General features: G+C 34.7%; 1 protein-coding gene across 5 annotated transcripts in view; it reads left to right on the forward strand.

Moving 5' to 3' along the window:
- Positions 1–21,037, forward strand: part of LOC131065728 (kinesin-like protein KIN-4A) — a 105,716-nt gene that overhangs the window by 19,333 nt on the left and 65,346 nt on the right. Inside the window, exons 4-14 of one of the 5 annotated variants that reach the window (XM_058000336.2) lie at positions 1,092–1,351; positions 5,988–6,175; positions 6,274–6,398; positions 6,566–6,602; positions 13,606–13,697; positions 13,829–13,945; positions 14,069–14,182; positions 14,767–14,853; positions 15,057–15,255; positions 20,208–20,329; positions 20,867–20,965. In XM_058000336.2, the coding sequence (XP_057856319.1) occupies positions 1,092–1,351; positions 5,988–6,175; positions 6,274–6,398; positions 6,566–6,602; positions 13,606–13,697; positions 13,829–13,945; positions 14,069–14,182; positions 14,767–14,853; positions 15,057–15,255; positions 20,208–20,329; positions 20,867–20,965 (1,440 nt within the window). Of the gene's footprint in view, positions 1–1,091; positions 1,352–5,928; positions 6,176–6,273; positions 6,399–6,565; positions 6,603–13,605; positions 13,698–13,828; positions 13,946–14,068; positions 14,183–14,766; positions 14,854–15,056; positions 15,256–20,207; positions 20,330–20,866; positions 20,966–21,037 lie in introns of those variants that run through there. The other 4 variants (XM_058000337.2, XM_058000341.2, XM_058000338.2 and 1 more) reach the window with 4 other exon arrangements.

Raw genomic sequence — 21,037 nt, forward strand, 5'->3', positions numbered from 1 at the left:
TGCTCCTGCAAAGCTATGTTACAGGGATCAGAGTTCGTCTAAAACTCTAGTTGTTGACATTGGGCTCAAACAGACCATCTTTACACAAATTAGGCTGAGAATTCTCTCTTACTATAGACAACTCAATAGGATGATGATCAGAAAGAGTAGAAGGGGAAACCAAAACAACATTACTATCAATTAAGTGCAGGAATGTAAGTAATCTTTGTATGTAGAATTGGTCCAATCTAGAAGACTATCTTTTACCTCCACTTTGATTATTGCACCAAAATAACCAAATACTTTAACTGTCGTTGTTATTACAGCCCAAGGTGTTTCATCCTAGACCTAGAAAAACAATTCATTACTTTTCCATGTAGAATTTGTCCAATCTAGAATACTATCTTTTACCTTCACTTTTATTATTGCACCAAATAAAGTTAATAAACCACATACTTCAACTATCTTTGTTATTACAGCCCAAGGTGTCAACTTTATTCAACATCCTTTTCATCTTAGACCCAGAAAAACAGCTCATTACCTTTCCAACCAAATTTATTTCCTCTACATTTATCTTCTTTGTTCACAATCATGTTGTGATTGCCACCTAAGACACAAGGAATCTTGGCCAGCTTATTAACTAACCAATCCCACAATTTGGCTCCATCCCAATAATAATTAGGTGCTCCAGAAGGAGCATTGCCAACTCTATTTGATCTCTTATTCCCATCTTTTGCAGTAACTTCTATATACAGATAACTTAGGCTGTAGCTTTTTCAGCTGTTAAGAAGGTTACAATGCATTTTTTTGTCAGATGCTGATATTTATGAGGTTTGTTATCCAGTTGAAGTAACGAGATGCCTGCTTACAGAGCTGGATTTTGGGGCTAGGCAGTAAAATTATCTGATTTGCTCACTTGGATTCTTTGTTCATCATGTTTAGTTAAATGTGTTTATGTCCATCCTCATTATCCTCACCCGGGGTCTATTGAGAATTTCATTATAATGTTTTTGTGTCTATTCATTCTGTGTTCCAATTTATTATCATGGCATAATAAAGCAGGAAGACTAATTGATTCTGGTGTCACCATGGTCATTTTTATCCATGTGAAGATTCTGAAAGAAGAGGTGCACGACTTACTTGATACTAGCCCTTCCTCTGCTCTAAAGGCAGATGCAATCAATGGTCTCGGAGGAAAGACAGCAATGCCTGGAAAGGCACCCATACAAATTCGGGAGACATCAAATGGGGTCATAACACTTGCAGGTTCAACAGAGGTAGATGTGACAACTCAAAAAGAAATGGCTGCATGTCTGGCACAAGGTTCATTGGCTCGAGCAACTGGAAGCACAAACATGAATTCTCAGTCCAGGTTTGGCACTTTATGAACCCAATTATCTCCATCTATTTTACATTATTACTGAGGTGATGGTGTGATAATGGAAAAAGCACAATAACAACAATGAAAGCACATGAAATTTCTGCAAATGTACATGCTCTATACTCATTTGTATTATTTAATATGGAAATGAGAAAGTATGTGCAAGAAAGCTTCTAAGAGAAGAAAGATGCACGCAGACATGTTGTAAATATATAAGAATGCACAACAGCCCATGTAAATATGCTGTTTAATGATATACACCAACCCACGTCACTGTATGGTATTTAGTAATTGGCATAGAAAATGGGACTGTATCTATTATCCTTTAATAAAATGTAATAGCCCATGGCAATATGTCTCATCAGATGAAAATGATTGTGTTTAGTTTTTTGGTTGATGGAAACTTACAAAATTTTGCTTCAACTATTATATTGCAATGTAGAACACTTGGATTATGATTAGGACCAAACTGAAGTGACTAACATGAATACAATATTATGAAACATTGTTTCTGATTGGAGAAAAGGAAAATTTATATTTTTAACTTCCAAAATAATAATATGAAAATAGGTAGTGGAATATAGACATCCTCAGCTTCTGGGAGCATCACGTACCTTTGCATTAGTACATAATCCAGGCATATAATCATTGGCATAGTGAGGACAATTCTCCAAACAATAATTACTAGCATCAACTCATTGTAAGCTTTGGAGATAATCAAAAGCAAACCAGATATCGTTTCCTAATGTGCATAGTCATCTTCTTCTCTGTTACTTCTCCACATTCATCAGTAGTGATTCTTGCACTATTTGCATCTTCCCTCAGTGATTGTTCTTTCAAAAGGTGATTACATTGCCTTTTCCGTGCATCATCACATCTGCAAAATTGCCAAAAATATATGATCTCCCAGAGCTTGAATGGCCACAAATTTGAAACTGTTTTGTAGATTAGCCAATCCTTCATTGAGGAAATCTGTATTTTCTTGATTCTTTTCTTGTCACCAACAATGATTGGGTAGTCTACTCAATATACAGAAAATATTATGTAATCTGGAGGGAATTAGCAGAATGGATTTTAAATTATCATCATACTCTTTGTACATGCAATCTGTTTTATACTACAGTCCAGTAAAGTTGCATCTTCATTTGCCATGCATGGAAAATTTCCTCAGTAACCTTTTCTATGGAATATATGGCATATTGAAAAAAAAAATGTGCTGCTCTGTTGGTTGTCAGATTGGTCCTTGAGCTTTAGCTCTTAAATTTCTACACTTCACTTTAGCCTCTTATTTTTTTATAAAGCTCCAATTATCTAATATTCCTGCTGCCAATCTTTGTCTCTTTTATAATTGGACTCCAAGTATATTTAATAGTCAGTTAACTTTCTTCGACTTGAGACTTATGAAGTTATACATTTTACATACCAGGCACTTGGCACTAGAAACAAAAGAAGAAATATTACAGTTGTGGAATCTCAAGACCAATACCTATAAGGCTTTAACAAATCCATGTACAAGACAATTAATAATGTGTACCTAGTGCACAAATGTGTAAGGCCATAGCACCATAGCATGACCTATGATAATTAGGGAAACCAAAGATATTGAAAGAAATTATATTCACCATAATGAGATCAAGATAACACTATTATACCATTCATTTTACTCTTGATTACATATAATTCTATGTTTCGTGAACCATAACAACTAGCATACTACTAACCTGTCCAATGACCTAACATGAAATTATGGTTTAGAGACTTAATTTTACTCTAAAGTCTAAAACAAAATCGAGTCTAATTTGCTATTTGGCCATTAACTAAAATGGGGGACACACACACACACATCTGTTATAATTTTTGACATTTTCTGACATAATACTTGTTAACTATTGTATGCAACTCAAATTCCTGCTTATGATGTCATCATTTTCTTTGGACCTAACCTCGGACATATCGTTTAGAAGGTAGTATTTTGGAAGATGTGAATTTGGATACAAGTGTGTAAAAACTTTCATCTCTGTTTCAATTTTCAAGTATCCTTCAAGATCCCTCTTTTAGGGATATACTGGATTATTGATATGTTGATAAATTACTTTTACTCTTTTTTAAATACATTGTGTAAGAGGTATTATCTTACTGTTACAACAATGATTGATATGAGACAACTTGTTAAAGGTATCCTCCCGCTAGTTAAATATATTAATTATTAAGATGTGAATTTGGATACAAGTGTTTAAAATTTTTCATCACTGTTTCAACTATCAAGTCTCCTTCAAGACCCCTCTTCCCTACTGGATTAATAATATGTTGATGGATTACTTTCACTCTTTTTTAAATACATTGTGTAAGAGATATTATCTTACTGTAACAACAATAATCTAGAAATTATTGATACGAGACAACTTGTTAAAGGTATCATCCCACTAGTTCAATATATTAATCATTAAGAAAGTTTCTTTTATTGAATTTCAATATTTTTATTTAAAAATACTATACATGGATTGCCATTACACCTTGGGTTATGACCCTAGAGCAATGACTAATTACCATGCTAGTGGTGACTCAAATTTCTTTTGTTCTTAATTGTAATTTTAAGGTTGATAGTTACTGGTTAAGGGATTCCCTTTTGGATCTTCTTTAGTTTCTATTTGCAATTCTTGTGACATCATTTTCATGGAGAATCTAAATGTGGTCCACAAACTCTAGAAGTTATCTGCATGCCCTTCTGTTGCTGCCTCTCCTTTCTAGAGCTAAGAAATCAGAAACATTTGGTTCTCGTTGCAGTCCATGTCATTGAAGGATGGGGAATACTGCAAGTTGGTTGAGGATGGTAGTTACAAACTAGTTCATCTTACTGGCAATAGAAGAATGACAATGAATGCCAAGGTGATTCTGACGAGAATCATTCTCTTTGTAAACATATAATTATGCCAATGAGATATTGGGTTTTCTACATGTGCCTGGCATTATTCAGCCAGCACACATCCTTATCATTGGACACCTATTTAATCCATTCTAATGAAAAATTTAAAGAAATCAGTTTTTCTTGTTCTTTTCTTAGCTTTATGCAGTGATAATTGAGGGGTTATATCAGATTCCTAAAATCAATGGCCAGTTTTAGAATTAATGATACTTATGTTTTAGTTCTTCACCTGAATGTTTAAAATGTATGGTCAACCTCCACTTCCCATATAGATTTAGAGGAATATTATTGGATGCTAGCGTATGGATAAAGATCTCTCGTCTTTATGTGTATGTGGGGATAGGGAAGATGATCTGTGACATTACTGTTGAGAGCCCAGGAACATACTAGAAACCTCTTGCTTAATCTGACCATTTTAAACCCTAGTTTCAAAACATTTATTTTCTCTAGTTATCACACCATAACTGACTTCCTGATTATTGTAAATTTCAATAAATTATATAAATCCTACAGCTCTAACAAGAATATTCTATCCACATAATCGTGCAAGAAGTATCCATATCTACGAATGCAGCTGGTATTCCAAAATCTATTCTAATTGGAAATGATTTCTGGTCAACCTAAGTTGAAATCTTTATTTCAAGCATATGGAAAAACTAGTTTGAGTACCTATGCTCCTAAACTCAATCTAATTCAAATACCACTGAAAAACCTATATTCTAAGACAAAAATTCTAAAACTCCTATAAAGTACCTTATGTGGCTTTAGCTAGTAAATTATAGCTAACTTTCTATCAGATTTAAGGAAAAAATAAAATAAAATATTCCGTATGCTGAATTGAAGCATTAAGTGCTGTAAAATTATCACCCTTGAAAATCTTTGTTTTATGAAGGAACTTTGAATTCCACAATTCCATACTGTATATGTGTCTATCTAAATTGTAGCGAAAACTTTTGCTCTACTATAGTCTCCAATGTAGCACCTCATGTAAGTTATTTATACGTGTGCTTCTGTCTAACATTCTCTTGGTTGATTGTAGCAATTTTTAAAATTGTTCATCAAAGGAAATTGCAAGCTATAACATTACCCACGTTTATCTCCAAGAAATAGTGCTAAAATGTGCTTTTGTATTTGACCCACCAACATAAAATCATAGCTTAGTTTTCTGTAAGAGATGCAAAGCCTATCAAGGCTGCGATGATGTGAGCAATTTTATATTATTGGCTTCTTTTGATGACGGAAAGTTCCCAGATTATCTATTTGATAATGAAAGTGTTACTTTGCCACTTTGAACGAGTGTAATTTAGGTTATGTTTTGAACTGATGCAGCTTTGTAGGCCAACTTAATCAACAGATTTTGATGCTACGTTGGGTTGTGCTGACTATGTCTTAATCTGATTGCTATGCCTAGAGTTTTTGAGTATTCAGTGGATCATACTAATATACATAGCATTAAATGGGTCAATATTTTTTCATGTTTTCCTCTCAGATCTTTTGTCTATAATTTTTATTTCAATATATAATGTGCCTGTGAGTATGCATGCATATTGATTTATTAACTGGTGAGCAACTTAGAATATTTACTTCAAAGAATGATCCTTTAAATCTCCATACAAATGCCATTAGTATGATTTGGCTTTGCCAGCTATTCAATATCTACTGGTGCTGATTACTGGCGGGGATAACTTGATCTGTCTGTGTTAGTCGTTCACATGCCATCTTCACAATCACCATAGAGCAGATGCGGAAATGGGATGCAGTTTTAACAGGAGAAACAGGTTCAACAGAAGATGGAGGAGAAGATTTTTTATGTGCAAAGCTTCACTTAGTAGATCTTGCTGGATCGGAGAGAGCTAAGAGGACTGGTGCTGATGGTCTTCGTTTAAAAGAAGGTTTCTGTTTCCCTGTAAATATATTGGGTGTCATTGTTGTGCAATATACTCATTACATGGTTCATGTAATTGACCAGTCAGTAATTTCTCTCATATAGGTATTCACATTAACAAGGGACTGCTAGCACTTGGGAATGTTATCAGTGCACTTGGAGACGAAAAGAAGCGCAAAGAAGGAGTTCATGTTCCTTATAGAGACAGTAAACTGACTCGCCTCTTGCAGGTCTAATATTGTTTCCTTTGCATTGCAGGCTTATGAAGCATGGACAACTTTTTGTGGAATTGTTGTTGTTATTAGACAATTGCCATTGTGGTAATAATCATTTAATTTGTATTAAAGTAAGTCTACTTCATGTTATTTGACTTGGTATTGTAAACTTGTCTTTGCAGGATTCTCTAGGGGGGAACAGCAGAACTGTGATGATAGGTAGAGTTATAGAACACGATAAATCATTTGGCATTATTAATTAATTGCTCATGCAAGTAAAATGAAACGTTCAGTGACAAATGGTCTTGAATTCAAAACTGAATATAAGTATATTACACAAGAAGTTGGGTATCTATTCTCCGATTTCAAGAATCTCAAAATAAGAAAGTTACTAGGTTCCATGTTTTTACTTTCTCTTAGACACTTGTATGACTGGCCATCTTCATAGGTTACAGATGAAACAAGCCTTGGACAGCTATTATCATTACTCTTTTGACATTTCTTTTTTCGCCTGATGTCATCATTATTAAACTCACATATAGTACAATGTAATATCTATGCCTTATCATGGGTTGTGTCATTCATTTTGAACCAGATTTTTCTTTGTAGAGATTAATCTACAAGTTTACAGTTATCAAGAGGCATTCAGTTATAAGATATTGTGATTTCAAAACATGGGAAATTGATGTGCATTTTTGTAAAACTGAGAAAGTTTCATTTGTACAACGCAATGTTTGTATCTACAATAATTGGTGTAGTCTGTCTAGCCTGGTAAGTAGAAGGGATCATATCTTGGTGGTCATCGGTTCAAGCCTTACAATGGATTCAAGTGTAGGTGCTGTGATTGTATACATCTGTACCTTAGGCTTAGATGGATTGGGACAGCTGGATTTATCACAAGCTTGATCAAAGGGTCAAAACCTAAAGAGGTATAAATATGAACAAATCAATCAAAATGGAAAGAACAATCTTTCGTGGGCGTCTACAAGACTACAACAGGGTCTCATACACCAATCCGTGTCTTTTTTATCAATGATGTACAAAGCTATTTTACCTTTATATGTACTCAAGATCCTAAAAGTTTCTGCCTAGAATGATAAGTACATGCCAAATTCAATTTTGCCTCCTAAGAGATTTTTTCAAACCTTTGTATTCAACAGAGTACTAGTTAGGCACCTTGGTGTGCATGGGATTGAACTTATTGAAAATCTCAAACACTACATCAGGTCTCAGATTTCTGTTTGTGCACCTTTGATCATTCAAAATCTCAAACCAGCATAAAAAATGATGTACAGATCCGCTTTTTAACAATTTTGGTGCTTAAAAGTCTATGGTAGCAAGGGATTTGCCCAGATATTAAAGTTACTGATTTGGATTTTTAGTTAAGTTCTAGCAACAAAACAAAATATTTCTAATGTGAAATCTGTAAGGATTCAAAATAATATATATTTATTTAGATGAATCTTGGATGGTTCAACTGGCATTTAGTGTTTTTATTCTATGTCTTTGCAACTCGTGTTATCATTATTGAGTCCGTGTATGTCTTCTAAAATTCAAAATATGATTTTATTTTTTGTAAAGAGTCAAAACTGTTACATTCATAACATTTCATGATGATGAGGATGAAAATAAATTGATTGTCATTGACTGCAACTTTCTTGTTTAGGACGACAATGTGGTTCAACTTTAAAATATGCTTCACTGATTTTTAAAAGGTAATCGAACAATTATCGAGCATTATGGACATGATATCAAGGTCTCTAATGACTGCAACAATTGTGCCATTAATAACAACAAACTTGTCATACACAACTACAATGGTTGACATTTCTTTGTCAATGTATCACATCATAGTTTCATGTTGCAACTTCCTCTGTTTCAGATGTGTCTTCCATTAGTTGTAATTTTTAAATGAGCAATCCTTTCTCAAATTAGGTATAGTACTACTATTGTTAGGAGTCAATCTTCAATGTTCTTTGGTATGCTTGATAAGTCCTTAAAGATTGTGGATAATAATAACATATTTTTTATTTATAGCTGTACTTAGATATGAATATGGATATAGATAGATGGTTAGATTATTTATTACTTTTTGCACTGAGCAGGGAATCAGGCATCATTTGACATTACATAGGAGACTTGGTTGATGCCAGTTTTTCATTATTGTTTGGCACTAAGTTGGGGGGTTTTGTGTGGGTTAGGCACCATGCAGGAGGTTTGGTAGATGTCTATCAACTTTTGATTAGGCATCAGGAAGGTGCCAGGTGAATGCCAAGCAATTGTTGGCTAAGCTAGGGAAGAATGGGCTGGTACTTACCTGTTGGGTACATGTTAGTTGATCATTGAGTGGGTTTTGACAAAATGTTGCTTGTACTTTGGATGGTTGGTTTGATATTGATCAGAAGTCACTACTGGCAACTGGGATGAATGCTGATTGAATGCCAATTGAAACTATAGTTGCTAGGAAACTCCATCATGGATACATGGATTATGTGCTCATTCCCCACCCGTAAATTTTGTTGATTACATTCACAAATGAAATAGCTGTCTCCTTATTCATTAATTGTGTACCCTTATTTGATTGGCATCCCTCTCCTTGGACCAATATAGGTACCTTGTGTCTCCTAGTAACTATGATTGAAAGTTACTTGTGGCAACTTAAAAAAATACAGCCATAGGCCGGTCTTGGGAAATGGTCATGGGCCTAAAGGAAAGAAACCACATCAAGTTTGATGCCACTTATGAGCAATGTGAAATTAACAAGGATTTAATATAAGATTTTTATCGTAAAAGGAGGATTACATCTTAAACAAGGCTATATGAATATTTTGTATTTTCCAGGGGGTTATAATGCAAATATAATGTTTATTGAGATGAATCTTGGATGGTTCAACTGGCATCTAGTGTTTTTATTCTACATATTTGCAACTCGTGTTATCATTATTTTTTGAGAACAAGAGCCATTTTATGTGACCCTAATCATATCGCCAATTTAAATATTTTATTGACACTTCAAGATTGAGGTTGAAGATTTTAGAACAGGCTTGTGGTGTACCCTGTTGTTGTATTATATTGTAATGTTGCAATATGGTATGCATAACGTACTTTACATCATAATCTTTTATAAGGCTGTTCATTATAAGATGGATGGTAGGTCATACATTGTAGGTGGTTATACATTATCTGAGCTGATCTCTCAAAGTTTAATGAGTAGTCATTCTTATTTTTTCTAAAGTCGGACTATTCCTAGTTTTTCCGGAATCTCTTTATCTCCAGTATTCTCTTTCTATATATTCTCAAACATCGACATGTTGATGTCATATAATGCTGGACTACTCTTGAAGATGTACTTTCCAATCATTTAGTTTGTGTTTAATGATTCTATCTTGAATTCTACATTTTCCCTAGGTTTCACGAATTTTCTTGCAGATTCAATGACTCGTTGGCATTCTTCTTAAACCTAGGCATTTGATGCACTTTGAAAAATCTCATGCAGCGATGTGTAGTTTATAGTAACTTCATACTATTCAGCCAATGTTTTTAGAGTGTATGGGGTTATCTGGAAATACTTTTGACTTTATGCACTACCCTATTAAGAAGATACCAATTAATTCACATTCTTTATCTTTCAAAAGCAGTATAGTGGATTTATTGATCCAGATCTCAAGAGATATATATTCATAGTGAATGAGTATTCTTCTATGTTATATGAGCAGAATCTAGAATTTAAAGAATATAAGTTATGAGGACCCATAAGCAATTGTAAATCAAAGTCTGTTGAGAAAAAAATGATTATTCCAAATGAGGCCTTTGACTTGCAAATGGGGGCCTTTTTCCTTTGTACTTTAGGTGGTTGTATTATTCCATTTCACCCTATGCTCCCCAAGTTTCCGGCATTGGGATGGTAGGGGATGCATTTTTGGGACAGTTTTTTTTTCAAGGCCATTTTTTAGGGAATGACATTCCTCACCTGAATATACACATCAGTCAAGTATATATATATTAACTCATGCTTGTGTGTGTGTGTGTGTACACACACACACACACATATACATATATACATACATACATATGGATATATTTATATGTATATACACACATATATATACATATGGATATACATATAAATATATACACATATATACATATACATATACATATACATATACACACGCACATACACACACACATATATACATATGTATATGTGTGTGTATAAATTGTACAACTCCCAAGAAAATATGGGACAAATTTAATGACTTTTTTGATACAACTGATGAGTTTCACATACTTTAATTAGATGTTAAATTAACCACATTATTTCTCGATGCCTTCCCCTCAATTGAAGATTTATTAGTCAAAGTTAAGTCTCTTCTTTCTTGATTTCAGGAGATGTTGTAAGAAAAAACATATAAAAGATTATTCCTTGTTCAGTCAAAGCTCAAAAGTCCTCGTTTTTACAACATCCCTTGAAATCAAGAAAGCAGACTTAAATTTGACTAATAAATCTTCAATTAAAGCGAAGGCATTAAGAAATAATGTGGTTAATTCAACATCTAACTAAAGTATTTTAAACTCATCAATTGTACCAAACAAGTCATTAAATTTGTCCCACATTTTGTTAGGAGTTGTGGATATATATATATATATATATATAGCATGAGTTAATAAATACATACTTGACTAGTGTGTATATACAGGTGAGGAATTTATTATTTAAGTTTTTGTGAAGGCTTCAAGATAACATGTTTTGTTGTCAAATTCATTAACAAAGAGGAATAATGGTAAGCGTTGACATTCTGAACTGCATCCGTTGCTGGATTCCAAATCCATCTGCTTAGTGAAAAATGGGAATGGCTATAAGGTGTGGGACCCTACTTAAGAAAGCTAAGCCTCTAGATAAAGGGCTGGTTCCCTCTGTAAGCTAAAGTGCAGCAGTGTTGGTCCAAACTAGCACTGAGTAATCCTACATCTAACCCTATTCTAACAAATGTTAGGAAAGAGGGGAAGAAGGAAGACATAAATTAAAGGAGGTGATACTGCAAGATTAGAATGTCATTCCTCTTGTTCAAGACTGCATAGGGCATCACAAGGAAATTGCTAGAAACTTCACATAGCTTTCTATTTTATCAGCTTATGGAGGTAAGCATGAAGGTTATTGCCTGAAGTAGACTAAACGGGATAGAAAGAACCCACAATCAACACTTGTAGCAGATTAACACAACATACAAACCCAAAAAAGATGATAAATGTTCATACATGCATAAAGATGACAAGATTTACACAGAATGCAAGAGTAGAGAAGAGGTAAAAATGGTAATCTCTTCTTGATACAAAGGCATAGAGCCAATTTACAATTACAAAAGTGCAAAAAAAATATCTGCTAGAGAAACAAGGGAAGAACCCTTTACAATATATACCCATAAGTCTTTTATTGCTTAGAAGGCATGAGAGGAAGATAGGGCACATGTTAGGGAGAAAAATTTCTAGCTGTGACCCATTAGTGGGATCTAACACATCTGCACAAAAATCTTAGATTCGTTGGCATGGAAAAACCTTCGCCATGTCTGCATTGCTGAAAAGGAGGGCGATTTGTAAGAAATCCCCCTTAAAAATTGTTGAAAATTGTGGCCAAGCATGGTCACCTGACAAGATTGAGTTTGTAGAGGAAAGGAGGATGTGGGTGCTGCTTTTTGCCTTAAAGATGCATAAGAAGGCATTGAAATCATCTCCTATAGCTCCATGGCTTGAGATTGGGTAGTTGGGAAAGTCATTATAGCATTCATATTGGTGGAGAAGGGAAACGAAAGAAAAACATGCCAAAAGAGACCTCATGTAGCCTAATGGCGAAAAATTGGGCTTTCTGTTCCATCGTCCCAAGAAAAGGCACTAAAAAATCTCACGGCTTCGATGGGTTTGCCCATTGGCAATCAGGCCTTGGGTTTACTCTATGTCACATGCCAAATGGGAAGAGGAGAGAGAACACCGAAAGTCCATAGGTAGGCAATCTTTGAAAAATAAATCGGAACTTGGTGGGACGATGGGGGGAGGAGGACAAATCAGCCTTGGGCTTACCTTCATTTCTTCCCCTTCCTTTGGTTCACTACACTCCTTTGTTGGGTTTGCGTAATTCCATCATGTCAAGAATCAAGGGTTCGATTGAAACCAGGAACTCCATCGAGGGTTCTGACGATTCTAGGAACCTTCAAAACTCTTGATGCAAGTCCTAGCTTTCTTTACTTCATTCTCAACCTCATCCACTGCACCTCGCTCTTCTCTTTGTTGTCAACTATCTTGGCCCCCTTGATCCCCTTGGATCCTGCTTTTGCCTTTCTTCTATTGTGGTCGGGGCTGAAACATGAACTTGGAACCACATTGGAGGTTTCAATGGTTCAGAGCATAGTTGGAAAATTCAGACTCACTGCGGACTCGGCAAAAAAGAAAACCATAGTTTTACAAAAAAAAAGAGAAATTAATGCATTTAGAGAACATAAGAGCCATAATTGAAACATTACACGTTATATGATCTCCAAACACTCAATATTTGAAATTTCATCATTCATTTCAAACTTTAAAATGTATAACAGCAGCATAAGTTTATAAATGTTTACAAAATTACATATAATGATATGTCCAAATGTTAAAAATAGCAAACTAAAGTCTTCATCTTCCTGTTTTTAGCAGTAACAAATGTCAAAAGTGAGGAAAAGTGAAAAAAAAAAAAATGTTTTAACCTTGACTGGGCATTCTCAGCAAGCGGCAAGAGCCCTTCATCACGACTCGGGAGTCTACACTAGACTCGCAAGAGGCCTTAGCACAGACTCGGAAGTCTTTGTCCCAGACTCTCCTAGACTCGGCTCAGGAGTGCGTGGTGAGTTGACTTGGCTCGCTAACAGACCCGAGAGTCTTGGAGAGTCTGTGGCAAGTCCATAGAGTCCTCAAACTATGGTTCAGAGAACCACTAGAACCGTCGACAACATCTTTGCCTTATTCTTCTTATCCCTTCTTTCTTTACCTTATCTTCTCCATGAAAATCCCATTATCTTCCTTAGCCATTGGCAATCAGGCTTCTTTGGTTCTATTTCTCTTTAGCTTGATATCATTTCTCAACATTTTTATGCAACACTGTCTTTTTTATTAAAACATTTTGTTGAATTTCTGAATATAAGCACTTTATAAGGTTTTCTTGTTAATGAATGCTGATCAATGATATTGGTTTCAGCTTGCGTCAGTCCAGCAGATATAAATGCAGAGGAAACTCTCAACACTCTTAAGTATGCTAATCGGGCTCGTAATATTCAGAATAAGCCAATTGTAAGTGTCACACATCACATTTTATGTTTAGTTAAGCACCGTATATATACTAGCATCATGTTACAAGCTATAAACCTTGTTTGAATCTCAATCTAGAGATGGCCAGTATTAGTAACAAGCTTTATGTGCAGGTAAATCGTGATCCAATGACCAATGAAATTCAACGAATGCGTCAACAACTTGAATATTTGCAATCTGAACTGCTTTGTGCTCGTGCTGGTGGAGGTGTTCCATCTAATGAAGCACAGGTAATTCTAGACATGAATGCATTGCATACAATCAATAGATTGCTTGATACATGTTTTGTAATGTATGAGAGATAATGAAGAAAGGGCAATCTGATATTTTTAATATGACTCTGGTATGCATAGGTATTAAAGCAAAAGATATCATGGCTCGAAGCTAGCAATGCAGAACTGTACCGGGAACTTCAGGAGTGTCGTAATAAATCTTTGATTCTAGCACAGCATGCCATGGAAGCTGAGGTTACTTCTCTTTCAATTTCTTGATTCTCACAAGTTCACTGGATTAGACTATAATGATCAAGTAATCTCATGTCTGTGTTTTTGTAAATCTCATAAACTCAGTATTTTGTGCGAGTCAATTCTGTTGCTTTTGGAACGCACAAATAAAGTAACATGTAAATAGTTCAGTGGATGGAATAATGGAATGGATAGACAATAAATTTCGTTCAAATTCCGTTGGTCCTTCAGTAATTAGTTGACAACATTATAATGAATTACATGTATATGCTGGAAAGCAGAAGTCTAGATTCCAGGCCATAAAATTTCTCTGCTTTGAATTGTTTGCTATATTCTGGGTTTTCTGGCTGTCCTCATGCTACTTGTCTTTTATTGCTGCATTGTTATTGCATAATTATATGGCTGCATGCTTTCTATAATTTGTTAGATAAGGCATTCCAGTAAGACATGTATCTTGACAGAATTTATGGTTACAATTTTGAAGTTATTCTTTATGCATTTAGCTTTTTTGAATATTTATATAAATGGTTTGAACGAGTTGCAATGAGAATTTTACTATATTGTTGGTTTCTTTAATTGACTAACAGGTTGAAAGAAGTAAATTAAGTCTAAAACTCGAATTATTGCGCAATGGAAAATCATGGAAAGAAATAGATGATATCAATGATGTCAAGGTTTGTTTAGCAATTATTGCTAGATGATACTTTTCTATTGGTGTGACATGTTCTGTGTGAGATTTGAATTTAGTCCATTATTGTATTGCCTTGTTCTGCATACGTGTAATGATAATATATGAAATTGTAATGATAATATATGAAATGTCTCCTGCAACTTCATTTGAATCAAATTTAAACTGTTACAAACTCACTGCTTGCAGGTCACAGATTTGCCAAAAAGTTGCTTACCAAAGATACACTATTTAGAAACTGAAATCCAGAATTTGCAATCAATCGATTCTCTCGCAGTTGACTCTGCCTCTTTTGTTGGATTAGAAAGTAACAGGTTGGTGTCATCCGATAGACATTTCACAGATGGTCCACAGCTCATGGAAATAGGGAGGATGATTTTAGGCCCGGGTGAGTCTGATATTCAATAAGTTTCATGATAAATCATAAAAAGAAGTTAACTTTAAAGTTTTTTTAAAATAGAAAATCTGGTTAATTAAGATTAAGTATACTATTTGGTAATTTGCATTGGCGTTTGTGAAGAAGAATCAAGATTATCTCATAGTAATAGAACAGTCATGAAGGATGTATCTGGTTGGATGCATGCCAGATTTTCTGTTTATTGTAGAAGCAGTTGTCATATTTTAAAATGATCATCATCAAGGTGAGTTTTCAAGAATACATGGTTTCTAGCTGACTAAATTCATATCCTGGACCAATTCATCTTAGATGTTTGAGAACCTCAATATCATTAATGATATGTAGTCCTATGGAAGGCAAAAAATATTACGCATAATGTTTAATGGAGAGTTCCACCAAAGAAGCAATGCCAAGTGAAATAGCATTGATCAATCAGAAGAAAGCATTAATGCTAGAGGACTACTGCTTGATCACAAAACCATGTAGGAAATGTTTATGAACATAGAGGATTGCTCTTGTCAATGTGAAATAAGGATCAAATATGTTTCACATGAAAATTAAGAAATTAACATTTGACAAACCAAAAATTGGGAATTACACAATGACTTCACAGAATAGTGGGTTTGGGTCAGCTATATGAAAAGAGATCTATAAAGGAAAGCTTGAAGTTTCAAAACATGAAATAAGAGACAAAAATGGACAGGTTAAGAGAGCTCATTTCAATCTTGTAAGGCCTATATCTTAGATAACCATTTTCAATGATGAATCAATGACACCTTTTTCCTGTCTGTGCCTTAGAAAGCTGTTTTGGATATCAATAAACTCAATTTCGGGTTCGGACTCGCTAAAATTTATGAAACAAAGGAAATTGACATATGTAGATTTGTACTGTTAATATGGTCAGGTCCCAGTTACATTATCATTCAACAGCAATTGGTTTGCATGGTTAAGGTTCCCTCTGTACAAAGTAGTGGCTTCGTATTTTCAGTGCACCTTATCTTATTGCATTAGATTCTTAGAACCTACACAAACCATAATTTGTGTAGATCAGTAAAGGATCATGATTTACAAATACTCAAGCTGGTAAATACTACAAGTATTTCATATACTGAGGAGAACACTAAATGTTACCTTATAACACACTTTACACTGTACATAGGTGATGTCTTTTTCATTTGACATCCAAAAGTGTGACAACAGCATTACACCTACTTCTTAGTGCTGAATTTTCAGTCCTGTTTTTTATTTATATGCTTTTCTTCATTCTAGTCTTGGATCAGGTTCCTATATCAATCATTTCGATTCCATTTGGTAACACACTTTAAAATTTGTTATCAGTGGGTTGTACTTCTCTCAATATCTAAATCTGTGAGAATATTGTCTCATTCTTAGAGTTGAATTTATAATACTCTCTTTTATTTCATGTTTTTTTCATTGTAAAATTGGACCAAGATCCTTTATCAATGATTTTGATTCCATTTGGAAACATACATATAGATGGTTTGTACTTATGTTGGTACCTGAAACTACAACAGCATTGTTATTCTTCCTTCTTGGTGTTGAATTTGTAGCCCTCTCTTTTAATTCTTTCTTTTCTTTTTTGTAATTTTGGACCAAGTTCCTGTCATTCTTTTTGATTCCATTGCATTGGGATGGGTAGCAACTGCTAATGGAAACATTCAAGCATGCATGGTAGTTTGCAAATTTCAAAAGTGTTGATGCTTGGATCATTTATTGAATAGAAAAACATGTATATATAGAATTGAGGAAAGTAGTTAAATGTGGCTACACAGACACCACCTCACTAACTTCCCACCAGAAGTTAATAGTTTATTATTATTCAAATTTAGGAATTAGGACTAACTTGAAGATGGGATAGTAATAATTAACACACCCCCTTATTATCATATCACCTCTAAAGACATAGATGAATTTGTGACGCTGATAGTTCACCAAGGTACAAAAATAATTCACTGACTAGGACACACTAGAATCCATGGTTGACAGTATCATTAGTTGATGCTGATCGTTACTGATGCATGCATCTCTTCTTGTGAATTGAGACACACTCACCATTCACTAGTCCTATCACTATACACAAGTACAATACTTCATTTGTGAATCGAGATGTACTCTCTATCAACAAGTACAATTACAAATAGGGAATCTTACCATTTGCAAGACAATACTTGAATGGGGCCTTACAACATACCTTGTGAGTAAGGGACCCATAGATGTATTCACAAGTACAAAAATATGATTTATTCTAAATAACATATTCCTCCTCACTATCGTGGTGGGAAGGATCTTCACCATGTGCTGCAAAAGTGCAGTCTTCATTCTCTCCAAAACCTTTTTAATACATAGGTGAAACAATAATATCATCTGTAGCCTCTAGCAGTTGTTTTACAACTGTACAAAATTGGTTTCCTGCAATTAGTATAGTCAATTTGTGCCTTTCAAGTAGTTTATGACAACTTTATGTAACCTCTGAGTAAGATGTTAATTAGAGATAAGAATACTCCTCTATCCTTTTGATTGGTCCTCCAACTTCCACTTTGATGTCCTTCACCATGTGCTGCAAGATCACAATCTTCATCCTCACCAAAAAATCTCTTGATCCAAAGGAGAATCGATAAGAACATTTGGAGCCTTTGCTAGTTGTTTTACAACTTGACAAACCTGGTTCTCTACAATTAGTACTGGTTGATTTGTGCCTCTCAAGTAGTTTACCTGATTTCCAAGAAAGAAGTTAACTGGTGATGGGATTGGTCTCTCATCCTTTTGGTGGGTCCTCCTACCTTCACTCTAGATCTTATCCATCAGATGTAGTCTGAAAATCACCAAAAGATCTTTGATAGCCATGAGAACACAAGCAATGAATACAATGCACATAGGTTCTCATGTGCTTAGATTGTCAGTTTCGATTAATAATGCACCCATTACAAGAACTTGTATCCTCATTTACAAGATGGTAGCAAAAGCCACGATGCAGATTTCAGAATTATAATCTAGTACTCCTGAAGGATCTGTAATGTCCATAAACCTATGAATTAATTGGTCATAGTGCCACTTTCAAAGAAGACTGTAAAAGGTTGAAAACAATGGAGTACATGCCAAAATATGACATTGTAAAAAAATGTGATTTTACAAATTTTTTTGACCTAGAACTTCAAGTCTTATTACAAATGATTGTAGCTCTTAATTATGCAGAAACAATTGTTGGTAAGAGAGTATTGGGCTTGGCAATACATGAAAGGGAATGGACAAATGAATAAACAATAGTTGGTAGAGTGTATTGGGCTTGGTAATACATGAGGGGGAAGAATAAATTGGAGATCTAAAATTAATAAGCACAATTATGTGGAAACAATAAATGTATTGCCAACAATGCCTAGTAATGGCTCTCCTTATGCCTCCCTGCCCTCACAATATATCTGTCTTTGTTGTTTGCATATCTTGTTCTGCTTCTTAGTGTTTTGGAGACAGTTTTATCTCAACCACCCAGCTATATAAAGCACAAGACATTTGCAGAGCATGCTTCTAATTGTGAGACAGTGCTGTGCTTCATTGCCATGGATCATAATTCTATGGATGCTTCTTGTGTTCGTCTTTCACCTCTGAAATCCCTGTTTTAGTGATGCTTTTGTGATGTAAAAGTAGTGTGGATTGAAATGAAGTCTGAATTTGAAGAGTTTGAGATGAAACACCGGGGATAAACTGGCATCCCCCTGAAGTCACCCCTTTAGGGGGCATTCCCAGTAGACAGTCTTTATAGTGAGGGGGCATCCCTGAGACACCCCCAAATTTTTAGAAAGAAAGGGGATGTTCTGTCCGTCCATCCCCAAAACATTCCCAAAATAACATAAAACCCTTGGGGATGTGTCCCCAGGGAACCCTGCAGTAATTATACATATTTGTAGTTTCAGGCTTAAAAGAACAAGGTATTTGTTAGAACCTATGTTACCGGTTTGGGTTTGGGCTCAGGTTTGAGCACGCAAACCCAGTTCGTGGGTTCGGGCAAATTTTTTTGCCCTTTGGGTTCGTGGATCGGGTTCATTCGTACATGTATATATATACATATTATATACAAAAATTTAAAGAAATATGCAAAATTATAAAACTAACTACATTTGATAGTATGATACTTCATTATTGATCAATGCCAAATGCCAATTGATAGTTCAGAATTGAATTGGAAGATGGAACAATGCAAAATGGGAGAAGAAAAACATTTAATAGTATGCTACTTCATCATTGATCAATGCGTGAGGAAAACCCAACGATAGAAGGGGTGCTTTTAGGGACATTTTTGATTTTTGAGTTTTTGAATGCAAAAAAAGGTCAAAATTGTCTGTTTTTGTTATATTTTGGTGCTCAGTGTCTTTGGATACGCCCGGGTTTGTACCTGGGTTCATACTTGTCGAACCCAAACCCTTGGGTATGTACCCAGGGCGAACCTAGACGAACCCCCAGGGGAACCCGAACCCAAGCGAACCCGGTTCGGGTGCATGGACCAAAACAGGCGAACCCAGTAACTCAGGTTAGAACATTTGAATAAGGTGCCTAATAAGGAGTCCAGAGGTCAATCTTATGAAAAATTTCAGAATAGTTTGAATTTTAATCCTGGTCAAGTAGTTAATTTTCCTTTTTTTTTTGTGATTGTCTGAATATTTTCATAGGTATATGAAAATGTATTAAAATTGCACTGCTGGAGATGAATAAAACTTTAATTCCTGACAAAAGAACATTGGCTTAAACCTCAACATTCAATTATGTTACATTGTGGCCATTGCAAAGTAGAACTTTTTAGTATTTTATCTCAGGAAATGATATGTTACTGTAACCTTTAAATTTAAAAAAATAAATCTTTGAGTGTGCATTAGTTGCGCTTTTTACTCCTTTATCCTCAATGATCATGTCATGATAAACTTTTTCTAAAGTGGCAGGTGAAGAATCCAGGGAAGTTGAAGAAGAAGTGGCAAAAGAGTGGGAACATAATTTGCTACAAGATACAATGGATAAGGAGCTACATGAACTTAATAAACGGTTGGAACAGAAAGAGGTATAGTACTATTTGCTTTTATAATATACACAAATATTTGCTTTCAAAGATTTGTGAATAGAAAATAAGATATGTTGTATGTATAATAGGTCTACATCCAATATTTCTTTACATCTTAATCTTATAATGAAATTCTGGCATTCTTCTTCAACTTCTGCTGTTTTCCAGGCGTTGGATATGAGAATAGGAAAAGAGACCTTTAGGATTAACTATCTGTGTTGTTTTAATGGGAGCAACAAATATTATAAAATGTTAAACAGTATTTTTATCATGTTCTTTCTTTTTTTGAATTCATATGCTAGTTGAGATGATAAAGATGATAAAGGAAAGGAAGTGATATGCAGAAATGCTTTAGAAACTGTTCACTCATCATAAAATTGCATTCTTAAAAAGATGGTGCTTGATTGTGTCTGTCACTATAAAACTTTGACTAGCCATCAATCAAGCTTTCCTATCAAAAGAACATAATTGTAGTTGATACAAAGAGGAAGTTCTATCCTATAGATTGATTTATATCTTACCTTTTTGTTTCTGCAGACGGAGATGAAACTGTTTGGTAAAGTTGATACTGCAGTTCTCAAGCAGCATTTTGGCAAAAAGCTTATGGAACTTGAAGAGGAGAAAAAGACTGTACAGGTGAAGGGCTACATTTTCCCCAGCTTGTACTGGCAATTAATTAAACATATGATAAATATCTAATTATTACCT

The sequence above is a fragment of the Cryptomeria japonica genome, chromosome 7 (assembly GCF_030272615.1).
Source record: "Cryptomeria japonica chromosome 7, Sugi_1.0, whole genome shotgun sequence".
Classification (NCBI taxonomy): domain Eukaryota; kingdom Viridiplantae; phylum Streptophyta; class Pinopsida; order Cupressales; family Cupressaceae; genus Cryptomeria; species Cryptomeria japonica.